The 21,041-nt window shown below is 46.1% G+C and overlaps 1 protein-coding gene across 1 annotated transcript in view; it reads right to left on the reverse strand.

Annotated features, from left to right (window-relative positions):
* Positions 1–3,044: 3,044 nt before the first annotated feature.
* Positions 3,045–21,041, reverse strand: part of GALM (galactose mutarotase) — a 52,778-nt gene continuing 34,781 nt past the window's right edge. The window contains exons 5-7 of the mRNA XM_004765505.3: positions 6,799–6,940; positions 5,134–5,308; positions 3,045–4,399 (exon numbers count right to left, since the gene is read on the reverse strand). Coding sequence (XP_004765562.1) covers positions 4,322–4,399; positions 5,134–5,308; positions 6,799–6,940 — 395 coding nt within the window. The 3' untranslated portion in view covers positions 3,045–4,321. The remainder of the gene's footprint in view (positions 4,400–5,133; positions 5,309–6,798; positions 6,941–21,041) is intronic.

Consider the following 21,041-nt stretch of genomic DNA (forward strand, 5'->3'; position numbering starts at 1 on the left):
TACCCAGATGAACAAAGTTAACCTCATCGGTGAGGGGCCACACCTGGAACTTGGCATTACCCGAGAGGCTGCAGCGTGAAGAATGGCACTGTTTTCAGTGACACGCCTCCGAAAGATGTAGGACACCAGTCAGACCGGGAAGAAACACCACAGACCGATCCCAGTGGAGGCATACTGTATATAACTTTCCTGCAGTCCTCAAAAATACGAAGATTGTAAAGGTCAAGGCAAGGGAGGACTGAGGAATTGTGCTGGGTTCAACGGAACAAGAAACTTAAATACAGTTTGTGCTCCTGGTTTGGATCCTTCTGCCAGGAAAGGTGTTGAGACAGGTGGTGAAACTTGAACGGGATCTCTGAGTGAGGGGTGTATGGAAATATTTTGTACTATTATTGCAACTTTCCTGTAAGTTGGAAATACTTTTTTTTTTTAGAATGTATCTTCCTGGGCTCCTGGGTGTCTCCATTGTTAAGCCTCTACCCTCAGCTGAGGTCATGATCCCAGGGTCCTGGGATGGAGCCCTGCATCAGGCTCCCAACCTCTCCCACTCCCCCTGCTTCTGTTCCCTCTCTTGCTGTGTCTGTCTTTGTCAAATAAAATCTTTAAAATAAAATTAAAAATAAAATGTGTCCCCCCTCCACCATTTTGCAGACTTAAACTTTTAATTGCAAAAGGAAGATGCTTTGGCAATTCAAACAGTACCAGTAAAGTAAAAAAGTGAAAGTCCTTATCTCCCCTACAAATTCTATTGCCAGAGAACACAATTATTAACTTAATTAGCCCTTCTAGCCTTTACAAATATTTGTAAATTTTTGTTTTATTTTACAAAAGCAGGATAGTGTGTAATTTGATCTTACCTCTTTTAATGGTCTTTTAATAGTATTCCATTGCATGGATTACCATTTATCCATTCTTGTATTGATGGTGCTAGGTAGTTTTCAGTTTTTCATTATTGCCAATTAGATTGCAATGAACACCCTTGTCTCAGTGTTTGTGTTTACAGATTTGTGCATACTAGTATTTCCATAGAAAAAAAAAATTTTTTTTTTTTTTTTAATTTGACAGAGAGGGAACAAACAGGGGGAGAGGGAGAGGGAAAGGGAGAAGCAGGCTTCCCGCTGAGCAGAGAGCCCAATGTGGGGCTTAATCCCAGGACCCTGGGATCATGACCTGAACCAAAGGCAGATGCATAACAACTGAGCCACCCAGGTGCCCCATAGTAAAGATTTCTAAAAGAAGAATTTGCTACATCAGGAGTTTTGCAAGTTTGCCAATATTGATAGATTCTGCCAGTTCCCCTCCAAAAATGTTCTTAATTTATATTGCTACTAATGGTGATGGAGTAAAAATTCTTCACTTATCAATATTGTATGTTATCGGGGTGCCTGGGTGGCTCAGTGAGTTAAAGCCTCTGCCTTCAGCTCAGGTCATGATCTCAGGGTCCTGGGATCGAGTCCTGCATTGGGCTCTCTGCTCGGCAGGGAGCCTGCTTCCTCCTCTCTCTGCCTTCCTCTCTGCCTACTTCTTCTCTGTCTCTGTCAAAGGAATAAATAAAATTAAAAAAAAAAATTGTATGTTATCGATGTTAGATTTTTCCCTCTAAAAGGAAAAACTGAGGACTTTTTTTGGAGTGTAGGGCCACTGGAACATATGTTGGGCTCTTTTGTTCTTTATTAACGTTGGGTTTCTTATTGAAGAGCTTGTGTTCTAGATAGGCCACTTCCCGGCACTATTACTTTCTCCAGCTATTGACCTCTTGTTTTTGTTTTTTTAAGATCTGGTTTATTTGAGAGAATGAGCAAGCGAGCAGGGGTAACAATAGAGGGAGAGGGAGAAACAGGCTCCCCGCCAAGCAGGGAACCCAGTGCAGGGCTCCATTCTAGGACCCTGGGATCATGACCTGAGCTGAGGGCAGAGGCTTTAACCCACTGAGCCACCCAGGCGCCCTGACCTCTTGTTTGTTTGGTTTGTTTTTTTAATTAACATATAATGTATTATTTGCCCCAGGGGCTGACCTCTTGTTTTTAATGAGGCTTTTGCTATCTCATTACAGGTTGTAAGGGTCAGATGAAATAATATCTTCAATCATACTTCTGGGAATCAAAATGAAGACAAGCCATTAAGGAGACTGCTGGCAAGATTGTGACAGTGTAAGAATTGTCCAGAGGGGGGCGCCTGGGTGGCTCAGTAGGTGAAGCGTCTGCCTTAGGCTTGGGTCTTGATCTCAAGGTTTTGGGATCAAGCTCTGCATTGGGCCCCTTGCTTGCAGGGGAGCCTGCTTCCCCCTCCCCCTCTGCTTCTGTGATCTCTCTCTCAAATAAAATCTTAAAAAAAAAAAAGAAAGAAAAGTTGTCCAGTGTCTCCTTCCACTGCCTGCTCAGACCCAACTGGGAAGAGAAACGGGACCACAGCTCCTGGCCCTCTGTGTCGTTTGCTCAGTGCTCTGGCTGGCTTAGGCATTTGTTGTCCACTTTGTCAGATCTTTCTGTCACAGGCACGGGGAGGGCCTGTGGAAAAAGAATTTGACTACTGGCCAGTTTTCTTTCTAGCCCTGCAGAGATAGATTTTACCTTCCAGATATTTCAAGTCTAATTCCTTTGCCTCACAGGTGAGAAAAATAGAGGCTGAGAGGCTGAGTGAAATTAGATTGCCCATGTAATAAATGCTATTAGCAAAGTTGGTGCTCAGGGTTGGGTCTGTCGTGGTGCAATTCTACATATCTTACTGTCACTATTGGTCTTCCCTGAAGAGACACTGTATCTTAGACATTACTTCTGAATTCCTTAAAAGACTCAGCAGAGAACTGTGGACATAATAGGTATCCAGAAAATCCATAATGAAATGAATTTAAAAATGAACACTATTTTTGGTTTATTGTTGCTAAGAAAGAGGGAGTATAGGAAGCTCAAGAGGCTGCCAGTTAGGTGGCTTTCTTCTAGGAAGATGCTGGCGCTTATACTGGAGAACACAGTGGAATCCAGAACACACCATTTCCCAAAGGTCCATGTCAGCTTTAAAAATGAGTGAGGAGATGGGGAGTCTTCTGAAGATGCAGCTTTTTGTTTTATTTCAACTGGTTGCTAGTGTACAAAAGTATAAGGTACATTTCTTTAAAAACCGTAAACCAACCACCAACCCAAACCCATAGCTGGTAATTCAATGGCTCAGGAAAGGGGGGAGCCCGGCCTCATCTACACAACACGACTTCTCGCTCCAGGTGCCATGTGCCGTCCTCAGGCCCCGTCTCCACACTAACGCGGCTCTTGTCTCCAGTGGCTTGTTGGCTGCCCTCCTCGCCTTGGCTGAGCTGGGACTTTCTCAATCCCAAAAACAGAGAATCAAAATTACAGACTCTCTCTGGGTATTTGGACCTGGCCCTTTAAGGGACATCTTTAAGAAACCTAAACTCCGACTCAGACTCATGCTTCTTACAATCATGAATCTGGGAAGAAAGCCTGGCCCCCTCAGTGACCCCAGGAATGCCCTGGCAAGCTGAATCGGAGCAAAGAAGGGGACTTGAATGTGCATGACCTGATGTCAAGTCCTGACTAAAATCGTTCCCAGCCTTGTGTGTTTTTGTTTTTGTTTTTTTTTTTTAATTTGACAGAAATCACAAGTAGGCAGAGAGGCAGGCAGAGAGAGAGAGGAAGGGAAGCAGGCTCCCTGCTGAGCAGAGAGCCCAATGTGGGGGTCCATCCCAGGACCCTGGGATCATGACCTGAGCTGAAGGCAGAGGCTTAACCCACTGAGCCCCCAGGCGCTCCCCAGCCTTGTGTTTTTTCCGAGGGACGTTTACCCTCCCGAAGCCCCAGCTCCCTCCCTCTCAGGCATCTCCAGCCTTCCCAGGGCAGACAGGCCCCTCTGCCAGCCTGGTACAGGAGCTCAGAGACCGAAAAGGCCACAGTACTGCACGGGAGGGAAGTGGTTGGAGGAGGCAGAGGAGGAGGACAACAAGAGGAAAGGGTAGGATCAAAGAAAGGGTAAAAAGCAGAAGGCGGCAACAGCGTGGAGAGACAGAGCCAACCCAGTACAAGGGGTGTGGGTACCTCTTCTGGGCTAGGGCTGGGGCTCAAGAGATGACATTAATGGGTGGGTCCTCTTAACCACACAGAGGAGAGAACTGCTCCTTAGCCCCGACCTGGAGCCAGTCACCGGGAAAGGAAATCAATACTCAGACTCATTACTATGAAGCTACCCTTTACATGGTTTCAATTCGCAGGATCACTTTGAAAGCCTCTAAGTCTTCATCTCCTCTCTGGGAAGGAGACAGGCTGCTGAAGGGGCTCCCGGCCTGGCCCTGGAAGAGGTCATGTCTTTACGCTTAAGCCACAGTAAACTTGAACCAAGTGGTGTGGTCATACTCCTCCCCGGGCCTCAGCAGCACAGGAGGGAAGTGGGGCTGTGAAGGAAACAACAGGGCAGGTTAGCTTTCCAGCCAGCTGCACCCTGTACCGTTCAGGACAGCTCTGGACTGGCCTCTCGAACCAGCTGCCCACGTAACGACTCTTTACCCTGGGTTTGCAGCGAGATAGAGAACCGGAGGCCCATCACTGAGCACGCTGTTAGGGCAGGACTCTCCTGATGAAGGAGGCTGTGTGTCAGTTTAAGTTCTGGAGCGAGCTGCCGGGCAGCTGCTTTGAGGGGCACTACTCCAGGTAGCAGCCAGAAAAAGAAGTCACCAGTAAGCAAACAGGAAGATGATGGGATCATTTTAAAACTGTGGTTGCACGGAGTCTTGGGTGGCTCAGTCAGGCATCTGACTCTTGATTTAAGCTCAGGTTCATGGTCCCAGGCTGTGACATCGAGCCCTGTGTCAGGCTCCGTGCTAGGTGTGGAGCCTGCTTAGGGTTCTCTTTCTCCAACCCCCACCCAACCGCCGCCCAAAAGTGTGGTTGCAGAAGATGAACAGGTGTGGACAAGGAGCAATATTAAACTGAATAAAGGCTTTGAAGGCACAAAACAGATTAAATACATAAAAATGCTATGTTGGTACTTGGCTAAAGGTCTCCTTATCATGACTGGGAGAAGAGAAGCTCCGTGGACCTTTGAATCACACAGACCTGAGTGCCGTGACCTCTGTCAGACAGTGACCTTGGGGCACAACACCCCTGAGAAGCCGAGCGGAAGCTTTACCTGGTTGACAGCATCAGGCCAGTTCTGGGTCTCCAGGCAGAAACCAGAGTGCTTGGGATAGACGGCTCCCCTCTTGCCCTGCAGCGTGCCGTCCAGGAAGTTGCCCGTGTAGAACTGGACCCCAGGTTGGGTGGTGTACACCTCCAGCACCCGCCCGCTGCCGGCATGACGAACCCTGGGGGTAAGGCAGACCACACAGGATGCAGAAGCTCGCAGGGACAGGGAGAAGCAGGGAAGCACCCTCGAAGCCAGCAGTCAGACCCGGCCACAGAGCAGGGACACGGAGACAAAGGTGAGAAGAGCATGATGGGAAATTCCCGCAGTCTCTGGGGTGAGGCATGAGCAGGTGGTTCTGAGGATCCTTGGCGACTTCTCACTGTGATCTTGGCTTCTCTGAGGAAGGCTCACCCTGGCCAGATTGGGCGGGGGGGGGGGGTGTGTGTGTGGTGTGTGTGTGTGTCTCGGGGGCAGCCAGGTTGAAGAGAAGCAGTTTTTAGGTTCAGGAGCGGCTGAGATTCTTTCTCATAAAGAGCTGGCGCTCTCTGCTTGGCCTGGCAAAGCGACCAGCCATGTCTTAAAAGAGAAGAGATGCTTTTCTAAATTAAAACATCCCCCTTTCCTGGGGCTCCAGCAGGCTGCGCTTTTTAGTCAGATCTCCCCTGAGAACAGATGTACTATCCGTTTTTGCTAGATTCACTGTTTCCTTTTTAAAAAACAAACAACAACAACAACAACAAAAAACCAAAACCAAAAAACAGAGAACAACAACAAAAACCAGGCCTCTACAGAGCTGAGAGTAACTACCCAGTCCCGTACTTGGTGTTGAAGGGATATGGACAAAGAAAAGCCTCAGTCTTACCCTCTTACTGAGAGGTAAAACATCCCAGCAAAGTATGGTCAATGAAGACGTTCAGGGAAAGATGTCTGGGAAAAGGAGGGCCAGGATTTGAACAGTGGAGCGAAGGCAGGAGAGTCTCCTCGAGGTGGGGGCAGTAGAGAGAGAAGTTTGAGCATTAGTCAAGAGGAGAAGAGCAGACTCCAGCCGGAAGAACGCAGGGTGGCCTCTAAGGGAGAGAAGGCTTTTGAAGTTTCCATGGAGTCTAAGTCGTTTCCTCTGCTTTATTTCAAATCCATTTGTTCTACAGACATGATTTGCTGATGCCAAGCATGGTGTCAGGCACTAGGGCAGAGGTGGGGTCTCACAGAGACGAGATGGTGTGAGCAGCTCAGAATTTAGTGAGGAGGAGGGAGAGTGCACACAGATGCCCACCCTAGGCCGCTGCCGGTGAGTGCCCCACGAGAAGTGCAGTCTGACTTTCCAAGGAAGTAGACCGGGCATGAATCCCGTGTGAACAAAGTACAAAGCACTCCAGAAGTTCAAGGAAAGCAGAGGTGACCTCAGTTAGGAGGAACTGGGCTTTGTCCCAAAAATGTGCTTTAAAGAACAGGCACAGATGGGGAGAGAGGGAGCAAAGAGAGACAGGCTACCAGGTGGGAGCCCTGGGCTACTGGCCTAGTGGGGGAGGGGGAGGACCAGGAGCTTTGAAAAGACCAGGGACGTGGTATTTAGTCCCTGCAGCACAGAAAATGCTACTGATGCTCCTCATATAGGAGGTGGGATCTCTTCTCTCTTCCCCACAGAGGCAGTAAGTGACAAGAACCTACCGTGCACAAAAGTGCTTTTCTTTAGAGCCCTTCAGACAGAAATTGTGGTCAAAGCCATTGATACGGAACTCCTGCAGGTGTTTTCCAAGCTCCACTGGCTTCCTCAGGTCAAAGGCAGTTCCTTGCACTGGAGCAACTTCTCCTGGTGGGAAGAGGCAAGGAAAAAGGCAGCAGGCTGGAGTACTCTGGCCAGGCTTTCTCGAAAGTGGAGAGGGACTCTATTTCCAGGGCCTGACACTGTGATCCGGTTTAATTTCTGTCTTTATTTTTAAAAACTTTTTAAAAAAATGTAAGCATAGTTAACACACAATATTGCATTCGTTTCAGGTGTGCAACACAGTGACTCGGCTTCTCTCTACATTATGCTGTGCTCGCCATGAGGGTGGCCCCCAACAGTCACCCCTCAACGCTATTACAATACCACAGACTATGTTTCTTATGCTCTGCCTTTTATTCCTGTGACTTATCCATTCTATAACTGGAAGCCCAGTTTGGTTTCTTTAAAAGTCTTCCTTTGTTCTAGAATAGTATCACATATTTAAAGGTGAATACAAATGCTAGTTAGTTAATGTACTCTTTTAGGGTGAGAAACTACCTTACTTTCATGTGGTCAGGTGGAGATATTGTAGGAACTCAGCTTCTATGCTATTTTTAGAAAAGAGAGCGGTAGCACGCAAAGTGGGTCTGAAATCTTAGGAGGCTAAGAACAATCAGGAACTTGTACCCTACCACTAAAAGATTTAAACAAGTAAAAGGAGAACCAGCTTTAGCTGTTCGAAACATTTGGCTCTGCTTTTGTGTGTTCCTAAATACTAACATGAAACACGAATCTCCTATCTTTGGGCAAAAGAGAGCAACCTTTTCTTAAACTCGGAGCTGCTGTTCAGAAACATGGTCTTTCTGGTATGTGAGGCCTGCAGTCTGTGAGCTCACAGAGAGCTTCGAGGACGCCTGGGATCCCAACGACTCAAGGGAGGCCCAGAGGCCTGGCCAGAGGCCAGAGGCCACACCATCCTAGCATCTGATGTCCATTATTCGACCAAGCGAGTTTGGGAAGCACACAGAAGAATCCTTCTCCTAACCAGAGTCAGCTTTAGGCGAAACTAAGTAGCATTCTTTTTGAAAACACCCCCTTAAAACCATCTATTTCCTTCGCCTTGCTTCTGCTTGCATGCAAAAGAATTTTTGAATGGGTAGTATTTGCACATGTAATCTATTTATTTATTTTTAAAAGATTTTCTTTGAGAGGGAGAGAGAGAGTAAGAGAAAGAGAGCATGAGAGGGGCGAGGGTCAGAAGGAGAGGCAGACTCCCCACTGAGTGGGGAGCCCAATGCAGGACTTGATCCTTGGACTCTGGGATCATGACCTGAGCCAAAGGCTCAAGGGACTGAGCCACCCACCTTTAAATTGATTAAAGTAATCAATTTAAAAGGTAACAAATATAAAAGATACAAAATACTACATAATCAAAACAATCTCTCTCATCTTTGTTCCCCACAGATCCAGTATCCTTCCACAGAAATAACTGTTGTTGCTTGCTCCTGGCGCATGTTTCCAGAGACCTTACAAGGATATCCAAGTATGTGAGCACGGAGCCATGCACACACACACAAAGATAGAGCCTGTTTCCACCTTGCTCTTTTCATTCTGTTTGTCTTGGAGGTTGTTGTTAAATTTATTCCTATGTACTTCATTGGACAATTCTATATGCCCTCATGTTTCTATTTTTTCTGTGATAATCTGTCAATTTAAAATTTCTTTTCTGGCATTATAAGTGCAAATTTATATTTTTCTCAAAACATATGCATCCCATCTATATTATTCTCATTTATTTGTAGAGTCGAGGAAGACAGTAACTTATTATCCTTTCAATTTCATCTGTCTGTGGTTATTGGCTTGTGCTCATTTCTAACTTTGTGCATTGAATAGGTTAGCTAATGCTTTATCTATTTTATTTTTCCCCCTCCAATGAAGCAGCTCTTGGATTTATGTATTAGTACTACATTTTTCTTCCTCTTTTCAAAATCATAATTTCTGATTTCATTTGTATTAATTTTTCTTTTGTTCTCTTGGGTTTATTTTGTTATTTTTCAAATATCTTGCATTAGATGCATTAATTTATTTTCACTTTTTGGAATCATATAAGTATTTAGTGTCACAATGTTTTTCTGAGCAACAGACTTTATACCACATATAGGAATTTCCATTATATATAATTATAACATATCTCCATTTATTATATATTCCAATATGTGCCATGTATATTATTTCCATTATATATAATAATGCTACATTATTTACTTATTTTCTGGGTAGTACTAGCTTAGGGGCTGGAATTCCCTTTTTACTCCAGAACTATTAAGAATTAAAACATTTCTGGGCATTTTTGCCTGTATTATTCTTATTTTGTGAAACTACCTGAGATTTTCTTTATGGTGTCAGATATGGTGGACTCTCATTGTAAACTGCATCCTTTATAATTACAAGGTGCCCTCCTTTATGTAATTTAATGCTGAAATCAGCATTCTGTCCTGAAATCAGCCTTTACTGATACCAAGATTAAGACTCCTGCCACTTTGGCTTTCATTTGCTTGGTTTGCTTTGAAATCTCCTATTTTTAATGTTTCTGTATGACTTGGTTACACACAGCATTCTGATGGGTTTTGCTTTGTGATTCAGTCTGAGAGACTTTGTTTAACAGAGACATTTTATGGCATTACTATGATATATATATGTTCTAATTATTCTTAGTTCTGTCATTACATTTTTTTGTTGTGCTTTCTGTGTTTATGAATTTTTGTTGTTGCTTGCTTTTTATTCTTTTTAAGAGTTTATTTATTTGACAGACTGGGATCACAAGTAGGCAGAGACGCAGGCAGGCAGGCTCCCTGCTGAGCAGAAAGCCCGATGCGGGGCTCCATCCCAGGACCCTGAGATCATGACCTGAGCCAAAGGCAGAGGCTTTAACCCACTGAGCCACCCAGGTGCCCCTGTTGCTTGCTTTTTTAAATCTTCTACTATATGGGGACGCTTGGGTGGCTCAGTTGGTTGGGCAGCTGCCTTCGGCTCAGGTCATGATCCCAGCGTCCTGGGATCGAGTCCCGCATCGGGCTCCCTGCTCAGCAGGGAGCCTGCTTCTCCCTCAGCCTCTGCCTGCCATTCTGTCTGCCTGTGCTCGCTCTCTCTCCCTCTCTCTCTGTTAAATAAATAAAAAATCTTAAAAAAAAATCTACTATATGGTGTGTGTGTGTGTGTGTCTTGTAAGTTCGTAAGTTTGTAATTTTGTTTTAGTGGTTATATCTATAAATAAGTAACTTCAAAACAATATACTTAATCCTCGGTTTCTTAGAATCCGCTAAGCTTTTCTTTTCTCACCCTTTCTCTTTGCTACCTGACGGGTTTCTGATGCTTCAAAGGTTAAGAATCCTAATAAAGTCACGTTTGTTTCCCAGTAGATGGTGCTAGAGACACAATATAAAGACCTTGCTTATAAACCTCTGAATTCAGAGTCAGCCTTTAAACTGTGATCAGTTTTGGGAGAATGAATAGTTGAACTTTTTGGTTCAAAGAGTTCAGGTCAAAGGCCAAATCCTGGATGGTAATGACTCTCTCACCTGGGTGCTACTGTCTTGTGAAGTCTGGGTGACCAACCAACTCCCACACTGATTTTTAAAAAGGTTAAATTTTCCTTATGAAACAATTAGTCTGCGAAAAAACAGTAGCTGTTAGTCGTACCAACCCATATTCTAAGTATTAAGTTGTGTTATGCTTTCTTCCCTGACCTTCTATGGTATTCACAGTATTTAGTTCTTTTAAGTCGTGCCTGACTCAGAATCTAACCCTTATGACAATCTCAGTGTAACACTGCACAAGTGGGTCAAGAGTACTTATTTCTCTTGACTTTAAGATAACAAGAAAGCCCAGCAGTTTTCCTGCAGGAGGGAGCGAGGGTGTATTTCAGGTCTGTTTACCTGATACTGAGCCATCCACAAATCAATGCTTACGTTAACTTTTCTCTTTGTAAAATGAAGCTATTATCTGATGCGTTATACATTACAGGAAATATTTGATAAATGATAAATGGTTTCAGGGAGATGGCATAAACAAACAGGCCAAATTTCAGGACACTATATGTAACACAAAGGAGAGCCTAGAGGGGTTAAGACTTCAGAATGGCAGAGAAGCCCTGACTTAAAAATGAGAACCTTGGGATAATTCCAAAATGAGATTTTTGCTAAATGAGAAGAAAAAAAGAGAGAGGATTCCAATTTCCCTTTTGCCAGCCTCATCCCCTGACACATGTACCTCATCATTGGGCATAGGGAAAACTTGGAATTTGTTCCCCAGAGTCGCTATGCCTTTGGGCCCTTTCTGGTAACTGGAATGTCCTCTCCGTGCCTACCTCCACCACACCCTGGCAAAGTTGCTTAAGAATACTTACTCTCCCACACCACTTCCTCTGTGAAAGATTGCAGCCTCCAGAGCTAGAACTAATGTCCTTTATTACTTGGTTCCTATCATACTTTGAACATACTTTCTTCAAAACATTGATCATTTTGGGCATAATCGTAGGATTTTATCAAGTTCCTAGAGGGCAGGGATTGTGTCCTTTTTATCTTTATACCTTCTGAGCATGAAGCGAGACTTTACTTGATTGAAAAGTTGATAAATGAATGAAGTAGAGGCAGAAAAAACAGGGACAACTGTGAATGTTCTATCATCCCATGGCCAAGTCAGAATGAAAGATCTACAGGAAGGGCCTTCGGAATTACCTCATCCAGTTCCCTTGCTTTGCAAATGATTAAGACTGGGACCCAGACAGCTAAAGGGACTTGCTCAAGGTGACATATCTCCACAGTGTCAAAGTCTCCAGGCTCCTCACCCCGGAGTGACTTGGTTACCCCTCCCACCCAACCCCCTAAGTGTTCTTGATTCTTCAAAGAATTTGGAAAAATCAATGTGCTATTCTTCTAATTTTGGTCTATCTGCATATGTGACTTTGTGCTTTGGTGCTAAGAATAGAAGATGTCAGAATAGCTCTCTCAGCAATGCTGAGTGTACAGAAAATGAGGCGGAAATGGAAAGGGTGCCCTCAGAGGGGATGTCACCTCACCAGCCTTCAGTTTTGAAGTTACCAGAAAGCCGGGGTGTCAGCAGAGAGAAGCTGTTTTCTGAAGGGGGTTTCTTAATGCTCCCGCAGGCTGGCTGGGTGTGCGCGGAGGTCTGAGCAGCGATGCTCAGTGCCTGGCAGATGGCGGGCTCTGACCCAAAGAGCTGGGGTCACAGCTCTGGGGGCAGGCAAGCAGCCCAAGGTGCCATTTCCACTTCCCCATTCCAAGGAAAGCCTGACTGCTGGTCCCACTGCAGACTCCCCTGAGGTTACTGTCGTGAATTTAGGGTGAGACCGGTCCCTGCGTGGTGGTAGCTGTGGAGGGTGTGGCGGGTGGGGTCTGTTAGAATATACGGGAGAGGGAGGGGGCTGAGGGAGTGGAGAGCATATGCGAAGGGGTGAGTCTAATGACGAAGTTCTGGTTAAGTAGGCGGGAGCCAGCTCTTGAGCAGGCAAGGGGTAGGGAAAGGATGGTGGGAACAAGGGACTAGAGGTTCGTGTGGCATCAAAGCGTTGCTGGGGCTGAAAGAGACATCTTAAATAGAGACTGTCGATGGCTACAATAAGAGGTGATGACAAAGTCAAGGATCGGACCCAAAGACCATGGGACTGACTAACTGAGAAGGTTGGGGGACAAGATCATTGGAAGAGAGGATGTCAAGAAGAAGCTGAGAGTCAGCATCACCAACATGGACAATGACATAATTAGGGGCTATGACAAGAGTGGTGTTGGGAGGACAGTGAGCCAGGAACGAGCTGATATCCACCGGCGACCTCAGCTGATGGTGTCGCTCTGGCAACTATAGCTGCCCCATCCTTGCAAGAAGATGATGTCGACCAATTAATTGGAAACAGGACTCTCTAACATTCCAGATCTCCCTCACAAGGTGTTAAGTCTTCCTTTTCCTACTTGCACTCCTGACAGAGTTATAATCACCTACCTTCTGGCAGTAAAGGAAAAACTCACTGCCTTCACGCAACCCGTGTGCCTTCATTCCTATCTCTTTTATCACATGAAGGGTTCTTATATGTATTCTATTATATGGACTTCGGCCTTTTCCCCATGATAGCTTGGGGCAGAGTTCACTTTTCAAAGACAGCCACACCAGTATGTATCCCATTCCACAAGCTCTACTTACAACCTGATGTTGATATTCCTTCACTGAGGGGTTAAATCTTTTCCCTACCTTAAACCAGGAAGGACCCTTTTAACTGCTTCAAGCAACAGACTACATACAGCACAGAGGATGCTATGCAATTTCTGAGGTCAGGTTATAAATACAAAGTGGTTTTGGCTTGGCCCTTGCTCTCCAGGTTATTTGCCCTTGGAAGCCAGCTGTCATATTGTAAGGAAGCTCAAGTCACACTGAAAGGCCATCTGTGAGATATTCTGGCTGAGAGCCTTAGCTAGGCCCCTAGCCTCTAGCCAGCATGTGAATGAATGAGCCCCAGACATCACATACAGACACAAGCTATGCCTTGTCTAAATCCCTGACCACAGAAACCACCACAAATCATACAGGAAGTGTGGAATAATTTATTATATAGCAATAGATAACTAGTATACTGCCTCAGGATGTTTTCACCCCTTGGCACCTGACTAGTCTTGACAAGAGGTTAATGCCCCCCTCCCCTCCTTTTATTACATGGTCAGAAAAGTCTTTCATTGGTTCTACCTTAACACTAATCCTTGTAATTACTTTTGCGGGAGGGGGGAACAAACCCAAAGTTGTTAGTTCACGTATTTTTGAGTAGCTTTCAGGTACCAGATGTGAAAACTGACCTCAGAGAGTGTACAATCTGGTGAAGGAGACAGATAAAAAAATTAACACTGACAGGAGAGTGTGACCAAGGGAGTGAGAGTGGCAACCAGTGGGCTCTCGTGGAGCAGGGAGAAGCAGCCCCCAGTGCCGCTGTGGGGTTTAGGAAAGGCCTTCCAGAGGTGGTAACAGGAGCTTATCTTTTTTTTTTTTTTTAAGATTTTATTTATTTATTTGATAGGCAGAGATCACAAGTAGGCAGAGAGGCAGACAGAGAGAGAGAGGGAAGCAGACTCCCTGCTGAGGAGAGAGCCCGATGCGGGGCTCAATCCCAAGATCCTGAGGTCATGACCTGAGCCGAAGGCAGAGGCTTAACCCACTGAGCCACCCAGACCCCTGGCCAGGAGCTTATCTTGAGGGATAAGTCAGGACCGGCTCAGTGGACAGGGTGCAGGACAGAACAAGCATAGGAATGGACTCTTGTCCCTGTGAAGTTGTATCTATAGTGTAGGCAAGATGCATTTATATTATACATATCCTAGAGACTCCGAGCTCTGACTTAATTTGGAGGGCAAACGATTTAAGAAACAGAGTAGAAGGTGAATTTAGTCCTTTGAACTCCTGATCAAACACTGACTCCAGTGAAATGGTTTTTTGTAACATCTGGGCATGAACACTCTCTCGGTATCTGACTGAGAAAATCCACCTGGGGTGAATTTTAATTTAATGCTTTTAATTTCTCATCATCAGAAACAGCTCTTTGCTCTGCCTGGTGGCCCTGCCTGACTCTCTGAGAAGATGAACAGATGGTCATTGCAAGAGTCACTGCGTCTCCACATTCATTCATTTTTAGCCCCTTCCTGGCTGTCGCCTTTCTCTCTCATCTTCACATAATCCAGTGACACAAGGGCAGCCATAAAACCATGGTCCCACCGGACAGTCCTTAAGGAAAGTCTTATTTATAATAACAATTAAAAACTATTTTGGGAAGAGAGGAATAAAAACAGAGAGAAAAGAAAATCTGGCATAGAATTTCAAAAAAATCTGGGCGAGAGGAGAAAATTTTTTCCACTTTTTCCTCCATTAAAAAATCTTAAGGGGCGCCTGGGTGGCTCAGTGGGTTAAAGCCTCTGCCTTCGGCTCAGGTCATGATCCCAGGGTCCTGGGATCGAGTCCCGCATCGGGTTCTCTGCTCAGCAGGGAGCCTGCTTCCCTTCCTCTCTCTCTGCCTGCCTCTCTGCCTATTTCTGATCTCTGTCTGTCAAATAAATGAAAAAAATCTTTTTTTTTTTTTTTAAAGATTTTATTTATTTATTTTTCAGAGGGAGAGCGAGCACAGGCAGACAGAGTGGAAGGCAGAGTCAGAGGGAGAAGCAGACTCCCCGTGGAGCAAGGAGCCCGATGTGGGACTCGATCCCAGGACGCTGGGATCATGACCCGAGCCGAAGGCAGCTGCTTAACCAACTGAGCCACCCAGGCGTCCCTAAATGAAAAAAATCTTAAAAAAAAATCTTAAAAGAAATATTTTTAAAATTAAGTATACTATTTGAACATTATCTTCTATGATTTGTCCTATATTTTGATTTATAGATGTAAGACATCTTAGGATTTGGACAGACTGACCTTGGGTGAGTTTCTATGCCTCTGTAAGATTCAATTTCTTTATTTATAAAATAAAGCTATATTGGTGTCTACCTAAAACAGACATTGTGCGTTGAATTAAGAGAATGATATGAAGGAATCTATCTCTAGGTTAGGACCTGGCACAAAGTGCTGTCTCTCTGTTACACACACACACACACATGCACGTGCGTGCTCACTCTCTCCCCCACCCACCCCTCCAGAAATAGAGAACAAAGAGAACACTTATTCATTGTAGCATAAATCATTGATGCAAAAGGAAGGTGCATTTCTGCCTCTAGGGAGCATTGCCATTTTCATTTAAAAAAGGATTCTGAGTTTTCTTGGTTTAGATTTTTTTTTTAAACTTCCTTCCTTAGTGATTTTTAAATCCAGAACAATAATTTTTAAACTGGTTTTAGAGTCATGCACTCCTTTGAGAATATTGTAAAAGTTATGGGCTCACTCTCTAGGAAAAAGTATTGAAATGTAAAGCGTTCTCAGAACCTCTGAAGACCAGCCATGCACGGGGGCACGTGGGTGGCTCAGGGGGTTAAGACCAGCCATGCACGACTGCATGGGTTAAGAATCCCTAATTTCCAGGCCGGTGAGTCTGTTCTGCCTAGACCACTACTCCTCACCAAGCAAGCTGCCCTCTCATGACCTGATACTGAAATGCACATCTGGAATGTTCTAGTCCCAAAACCTCAGGTTACATCAAGAAATGCAGTCTGGGGGTCCCCTGGCAGACTCCTCCTCTAGCAATGCGACAAAGCCTTTGCACAATACATCAGGGCCTCCTTCTGGACTATCTACAATGCTTCCATATTCTTGCAGGATGTACAGTAAACAAATCCATGAAATACTCAGGAGCTTGTCTTCATCTGAGCAAATCAACAGCTTACAGAAATTGCAGGAAAGTGAAGCATCAGAGAAAGTGGAAATTGCCTCTAATGACAGCTCAGAAAATGGGCACTGATCGTGCAAACTGTGTCCCCCTGGGTCACAGTGGCTAGCAGGAGTCAAGGTCACCAAGGGCTGTTCTCAACCCCCAAGGAGCAGCACCTTTGCTCACTTGCTTGGCAGTCATACTCCACAGACATCAGAATGGATTTTAAGAGTCAGGCAGCCTGGATTTAAATTCTTCATCGTAAAAATGTATGGAGGTTGTTTAGCTTCTCTGAACCTTGCTCTCCCCATCTGTAAACCTGGGATAAGAAGAATATCTCCTTCACGGGACATGTAAGGCACGTAAAATGCTCTGCATTCCTATGCACTGGACAGGACGTACTGAAACAGAGCTGTTTCCATGGGACATGGCCAGAGGTGAGAACAGCAGAGACTCTGGTGTTAGGGAGACTTGGCTCCAAATCATGATTTCCCAGTGACTTACCTGCTTAGCTTGGCGCAGCCTAATTAACCTCTCCAGATGTCCGTTTCCTCGACTGAGGCATAACTGAGGCATGACGCCTCTTTCAAAGGGTAGTGAAATGAGCTAACGCGTGTATGTGGCTGGTACACACAGCCAACACTCAGAAACGGCGGCGATGGTGATGAAGATGGGAATAATAGCAGTTAATCCTTACAAAGCTTTTATGAAATGCCAGGAGCTGTGCTATGCACCTCATCTGTAATATGTCATTTAATCTTTGTGACCGATGAAGTAGGTCCAGTGATTACCTTTATCTTACGCATGAGGTTTGCAGAGGTTAAATAAATGATCCAATGTCACAGAGCTGGATTTAAACCTAACCAGTGAGGGTTCAGGTCCATGCTTTAACCACTTTGTTTTCCTGAAAATGTACCAATATTAGTATTTAGGCATTCAACATCATACCAAGGATTCACTAAGGTCAGAGGCATTTTCCTTCCCCAGAGGAAGCTCCCTCACCTGTCCCCATCACTTTCATCCTGGTGGGGCACCCGCTGCCCAAGACTGCGTGCATTGCTAGGGCAGACTCGATCTGTGAAGACTGCCTTCCTCAAATCCTCCTGGATCCACTGGGCTTGGTTTGCCCATGGTCCCTCATGGCTCCAGCAGGAGAGGGACAGCCCTTCTGCCTGACCACACAGGAAGACAGTGTTCGGCGTTTGCTTGAGGATTTCAAAAGGAGAACATGTTGGGGCAGAAACGTTTTCCTTGTTCTGCAGTTCACAGTAGCTTGGGTGGGCTCTAACGACAGTGGCAATATTAGGGAGCTCAGGCTCATGGCAGATCCATGGCTTCCTGCTGTCCTCCAAGAGCCAAGCCAAGAGGCTCCCCGGTCATGGGTCACAGGAAGCCAAGAAGGGTGGTAATTAAAGAGAGCCAAACTGCCCTGATGGCCCAGGATCAGAGAACAGAACCAGTAGAGGGGAGAGGGAAGAAATCAGTCCAGCCTTTCCAGTCAGCACCAAGAAATGGCTTTATGTGGGGGATCTAGCCCCTCTGATGTCCATCAGTTCTCCCCTTTCTTGCAAATCGCCCTAAATAAAGTACGATTTAAGTTTCAAGGCACGCACCAGCCTCCCTTCCAATGAGACTCCCCCTACACGGAAATATTGACTGCCATGGCTGCTCACCCTCCTATGGTTTAGTCGGGACACAGAAGGCCTGTGGAGTCAGAAGGAAGGGAGCCTTGACATGCAGAGCCAACCTCCTAGGTCTCATTATCTGCAGGACCTGATCAGTCACCCCTGGTCTGTATGTTCTGCAGACCTGCATTCGACTCAGTCTTTGCAACTGGCCCTGCCTGGAGGGTCAACTTCACAGAGCTGCCCTCTGTCCTGGGAAGAACCCTGGAATGGAATGGAATCTTGGAAGGCAAGATGCAGCATGTTCACTAGGAGCCAGATACAGATATATTCAAATACAAATCATCCCCGGGCTACACCCTGGGGTTCCCTGACCAGGTTACAGAGCTGCTGGCGTGGGGGAGCTTTGGGAGATGGAGCCCAGGGGCTTCAGGGAGCAGAATCCCCAGGGAGTTGTCACGTGGCCTCTGATCTGTGGATGATCGAGATGAAGACAGAGAAGGTATTCTTCTCAAATTGGGACAGACATGGTGAAGCTGGGAGGCAGATGCGCTTGGGGTAACAGAACCAAGAATCTGTAGCACAGCGCCAAGGGGAGGTAGAACACTGGTTAGAAGATGAAATCAGTAAATAAAGGCAGAGGAGACGGTCCTCCATTTGTGTCCAAAAAAGCCAGAAACGAAAAAGCAAAGGTCATTGCCTCGCTTTACATTGTAACTCCAACCCTGAGCACGAGAAAGATCTTCGGAGGTTCCCTCTCCTTCCTTGTAAAATTGGGACAATCTAGTCCCTGTCCCCCGAAGTTGTTATGGGGATTAAAACAGTTACTGTGGGCAAAGCGCTTAGCACAGTGGGGATGATAATCATGAAGGTGTTAACTAACAATGAAATGGTTCTCCATGAAGTGCTTCGCCCCTCGGCAGTCAGGTTCCAGAGCCTGGGATCTTAGCTGTCGCGTTACACTGATTCTCACAAACGTGAAGTCTAAGGACTACAATTCTTACAGACTAGGGAGAGGTAGCCGAGCCACAGCATGTGTGAAAACAACTTCAGGGATGTGGCTGGCAGTGAGCTTGACGGGAGTCACAGAAAGAACCATGAGATGGTGACAGTTCTTGATAACTTTGTGCCACGCGGGCATCCCAGATGGCGAGCCCTGGACATAGAGAAGCAGAATCAGAGGACCATGACCAGAATGGCCAACTCATGGCAGAAGAAGAACAGCTCTTCCGGAAGAAGCAATGACTTGGGGGCAACAGGACAACTACCTTTTAAGGCCTTCAGCCAAGAAGTAGGCAAGATGGAGCTGGCTGTACGTAAACAAGATTCCAGCTCAATTTCTGGAAGGCCTTTCGGACATGCTGACCCAGGAAGGACAGGGACCCTCCTGACCTGGAGGCACCTGAGTGCCTGCGGAACCACAGTCTGGGACTCAGCTTTTCCAACTGTGACCTTCCAAGGCTGTCGATCTGTTGGTCCACGTGATAAACATAATGAAGCAGGCTGTTCCCCTTAGGGACACACTGTGATATCTAGTTACTTCCCTCCTCTCACTTTTTAAAATCAAATTGTTAGCTTGTCTTATGTAGGAAGTCCATTGGCTGAAAGCGCTCTTTGTAGAATGACCTATAGAGAGGCCCAGACACAGGAAAATGAAGAGCTCAAGTGGGGAGGGCAGCTCAGGGCGCAGCAGGAGGACAGCACGGCTGCTGGGGAGGGGAGCAAAGGAGAGGGGCAGGTAACAAGGAAAAAAGTAACAAACTTGAGGCCAGACAGAGCTTTCTCGAACTTTTTAGATGGCTAGAAAAAGGGTGGGCCCAGGACCATCCCTGAGGCTTTTTAGAAACCAAACCTCAGACTCAGAGGCTCTCCCTCACATGGAGGGAGTCCGAACCTGCATATTAACAAGCTCCCCAGGTGATCTCTGTGAGCAGGACAGCACTGAGCGGGAGACCATCTGAGGGAGACCCAGGCTCAGATGTGTTGCGCATTTACCTCAGTAAAGAAAAAAAGGGGGTGTAGGGTGGGGAGGAAAGCTGGGGGACTGGAAAGAGTGCCTTGCCAGGGGAGCCTGGTCTCCATGGGGACAGCCCAGCTGTGCTGCCAGCCCAGCTGCTCCAATTCTGTCTGCTGCTTTATCCAGTCAGGTTCAGAAGTCAGTCAGATTTGCATAAGGGAGCCAGCGGTAAGGGGGCTCGTGGGCACAGGCACTCATCTGACGCCTAATTAAGCCATCTTGGTATATCATCTCTAGAATGCCTGTTAGTATTTTAAGAAACAACATAAAGAGAAGGATAATTAAAAGCAACACCCTGGGTGGGAATTTGTCTTCATTCCAGTGGCTGGCAAATAAAGCACCCGGGGATTTTTTTTTTTTTTTTTTTTTTGAGGTAACTTTTCTATACATTTTCACAGATCACACAACCTCAAAGCTTGTCTCTGCTGCAGTTTTTCCCTCTTCCCTCTGCCGAAGCTTGGGGTTTGTGGCTTTATCTACTGCTGTTTTCTTTCTTTTTCTTTTTCTTTTTTCCTTTTCACTGAGCATTTTCTGATTTTACTTTGACTAGCACTGGGGGGAGGGTATTGCTTCTGGATATTACATGTCATCTGAAGCATAAAATGCTAAACCCAGTTACATGTGGTTTTCAGGTGAGAAAGCAATTTTATACATCACAGTTGGGCCCACGCAAGGCATTTTCACGCAGAGAATTTTTCCATCCTAGACTCACATCAAGATGGCTCCCGGGGATTTGCTGCCAGTGGAAAGTGCGCCCACTGTCTGTCTGCAGCCTTCCCCCAGGGGCATTCCTGAGAGACCCGAACCCTCCCATGGTCTTCAGGTTCCCCTGTCAGAGCGTTGGTCAGGTCCCTTATGTCAGGCCCCTTGCGTCCTTCGCTATGTCCCTGTGCCCCAGGTCTATGACCTGAACGGCTTTGGGTAGTACCGCTCTTAGCAACTCCTCCCTCCTACCTGACAAAACGCCAGCTTTGGATCATCCCACAGTCCACCTTCTCTGCTCCCTACTGGAGGCTCCTGAGAGAACCTGGAGCAAACTCCCAGCAGCTCCAACTGAGGCCACCAGATTCCCGGCCTCCGTCCTTACACCCAGAACCCTTTGACGAACATTTCACTTAACCCTCCACCAGCTCCTCTCCCTGGAAGAATCCTTCTCCTGGAGCCTGCATCCGCACCTGACGGAGGCACCCTGTCTTCCTCTCTTCTCAGGTTCCTGAAAGC

Source organism: Mustela putorius, unplaced genomic scaffold (assembly GCF_011764305.1).
Source record: "Mustela putorius furo isolate JIRA1106 unplaced genomic scaffold, ASM1176430v1.1 tig00000281_pilon_pilon_pilon, whole genome shotgun sequence".
Classification (NCBI taxonomy): domain Eukaryota; kingdom Metazoa; phylum Chordata; class Mammalia; order Carnivora; family Mustelidae; genus Mustela; species Mustela putorius.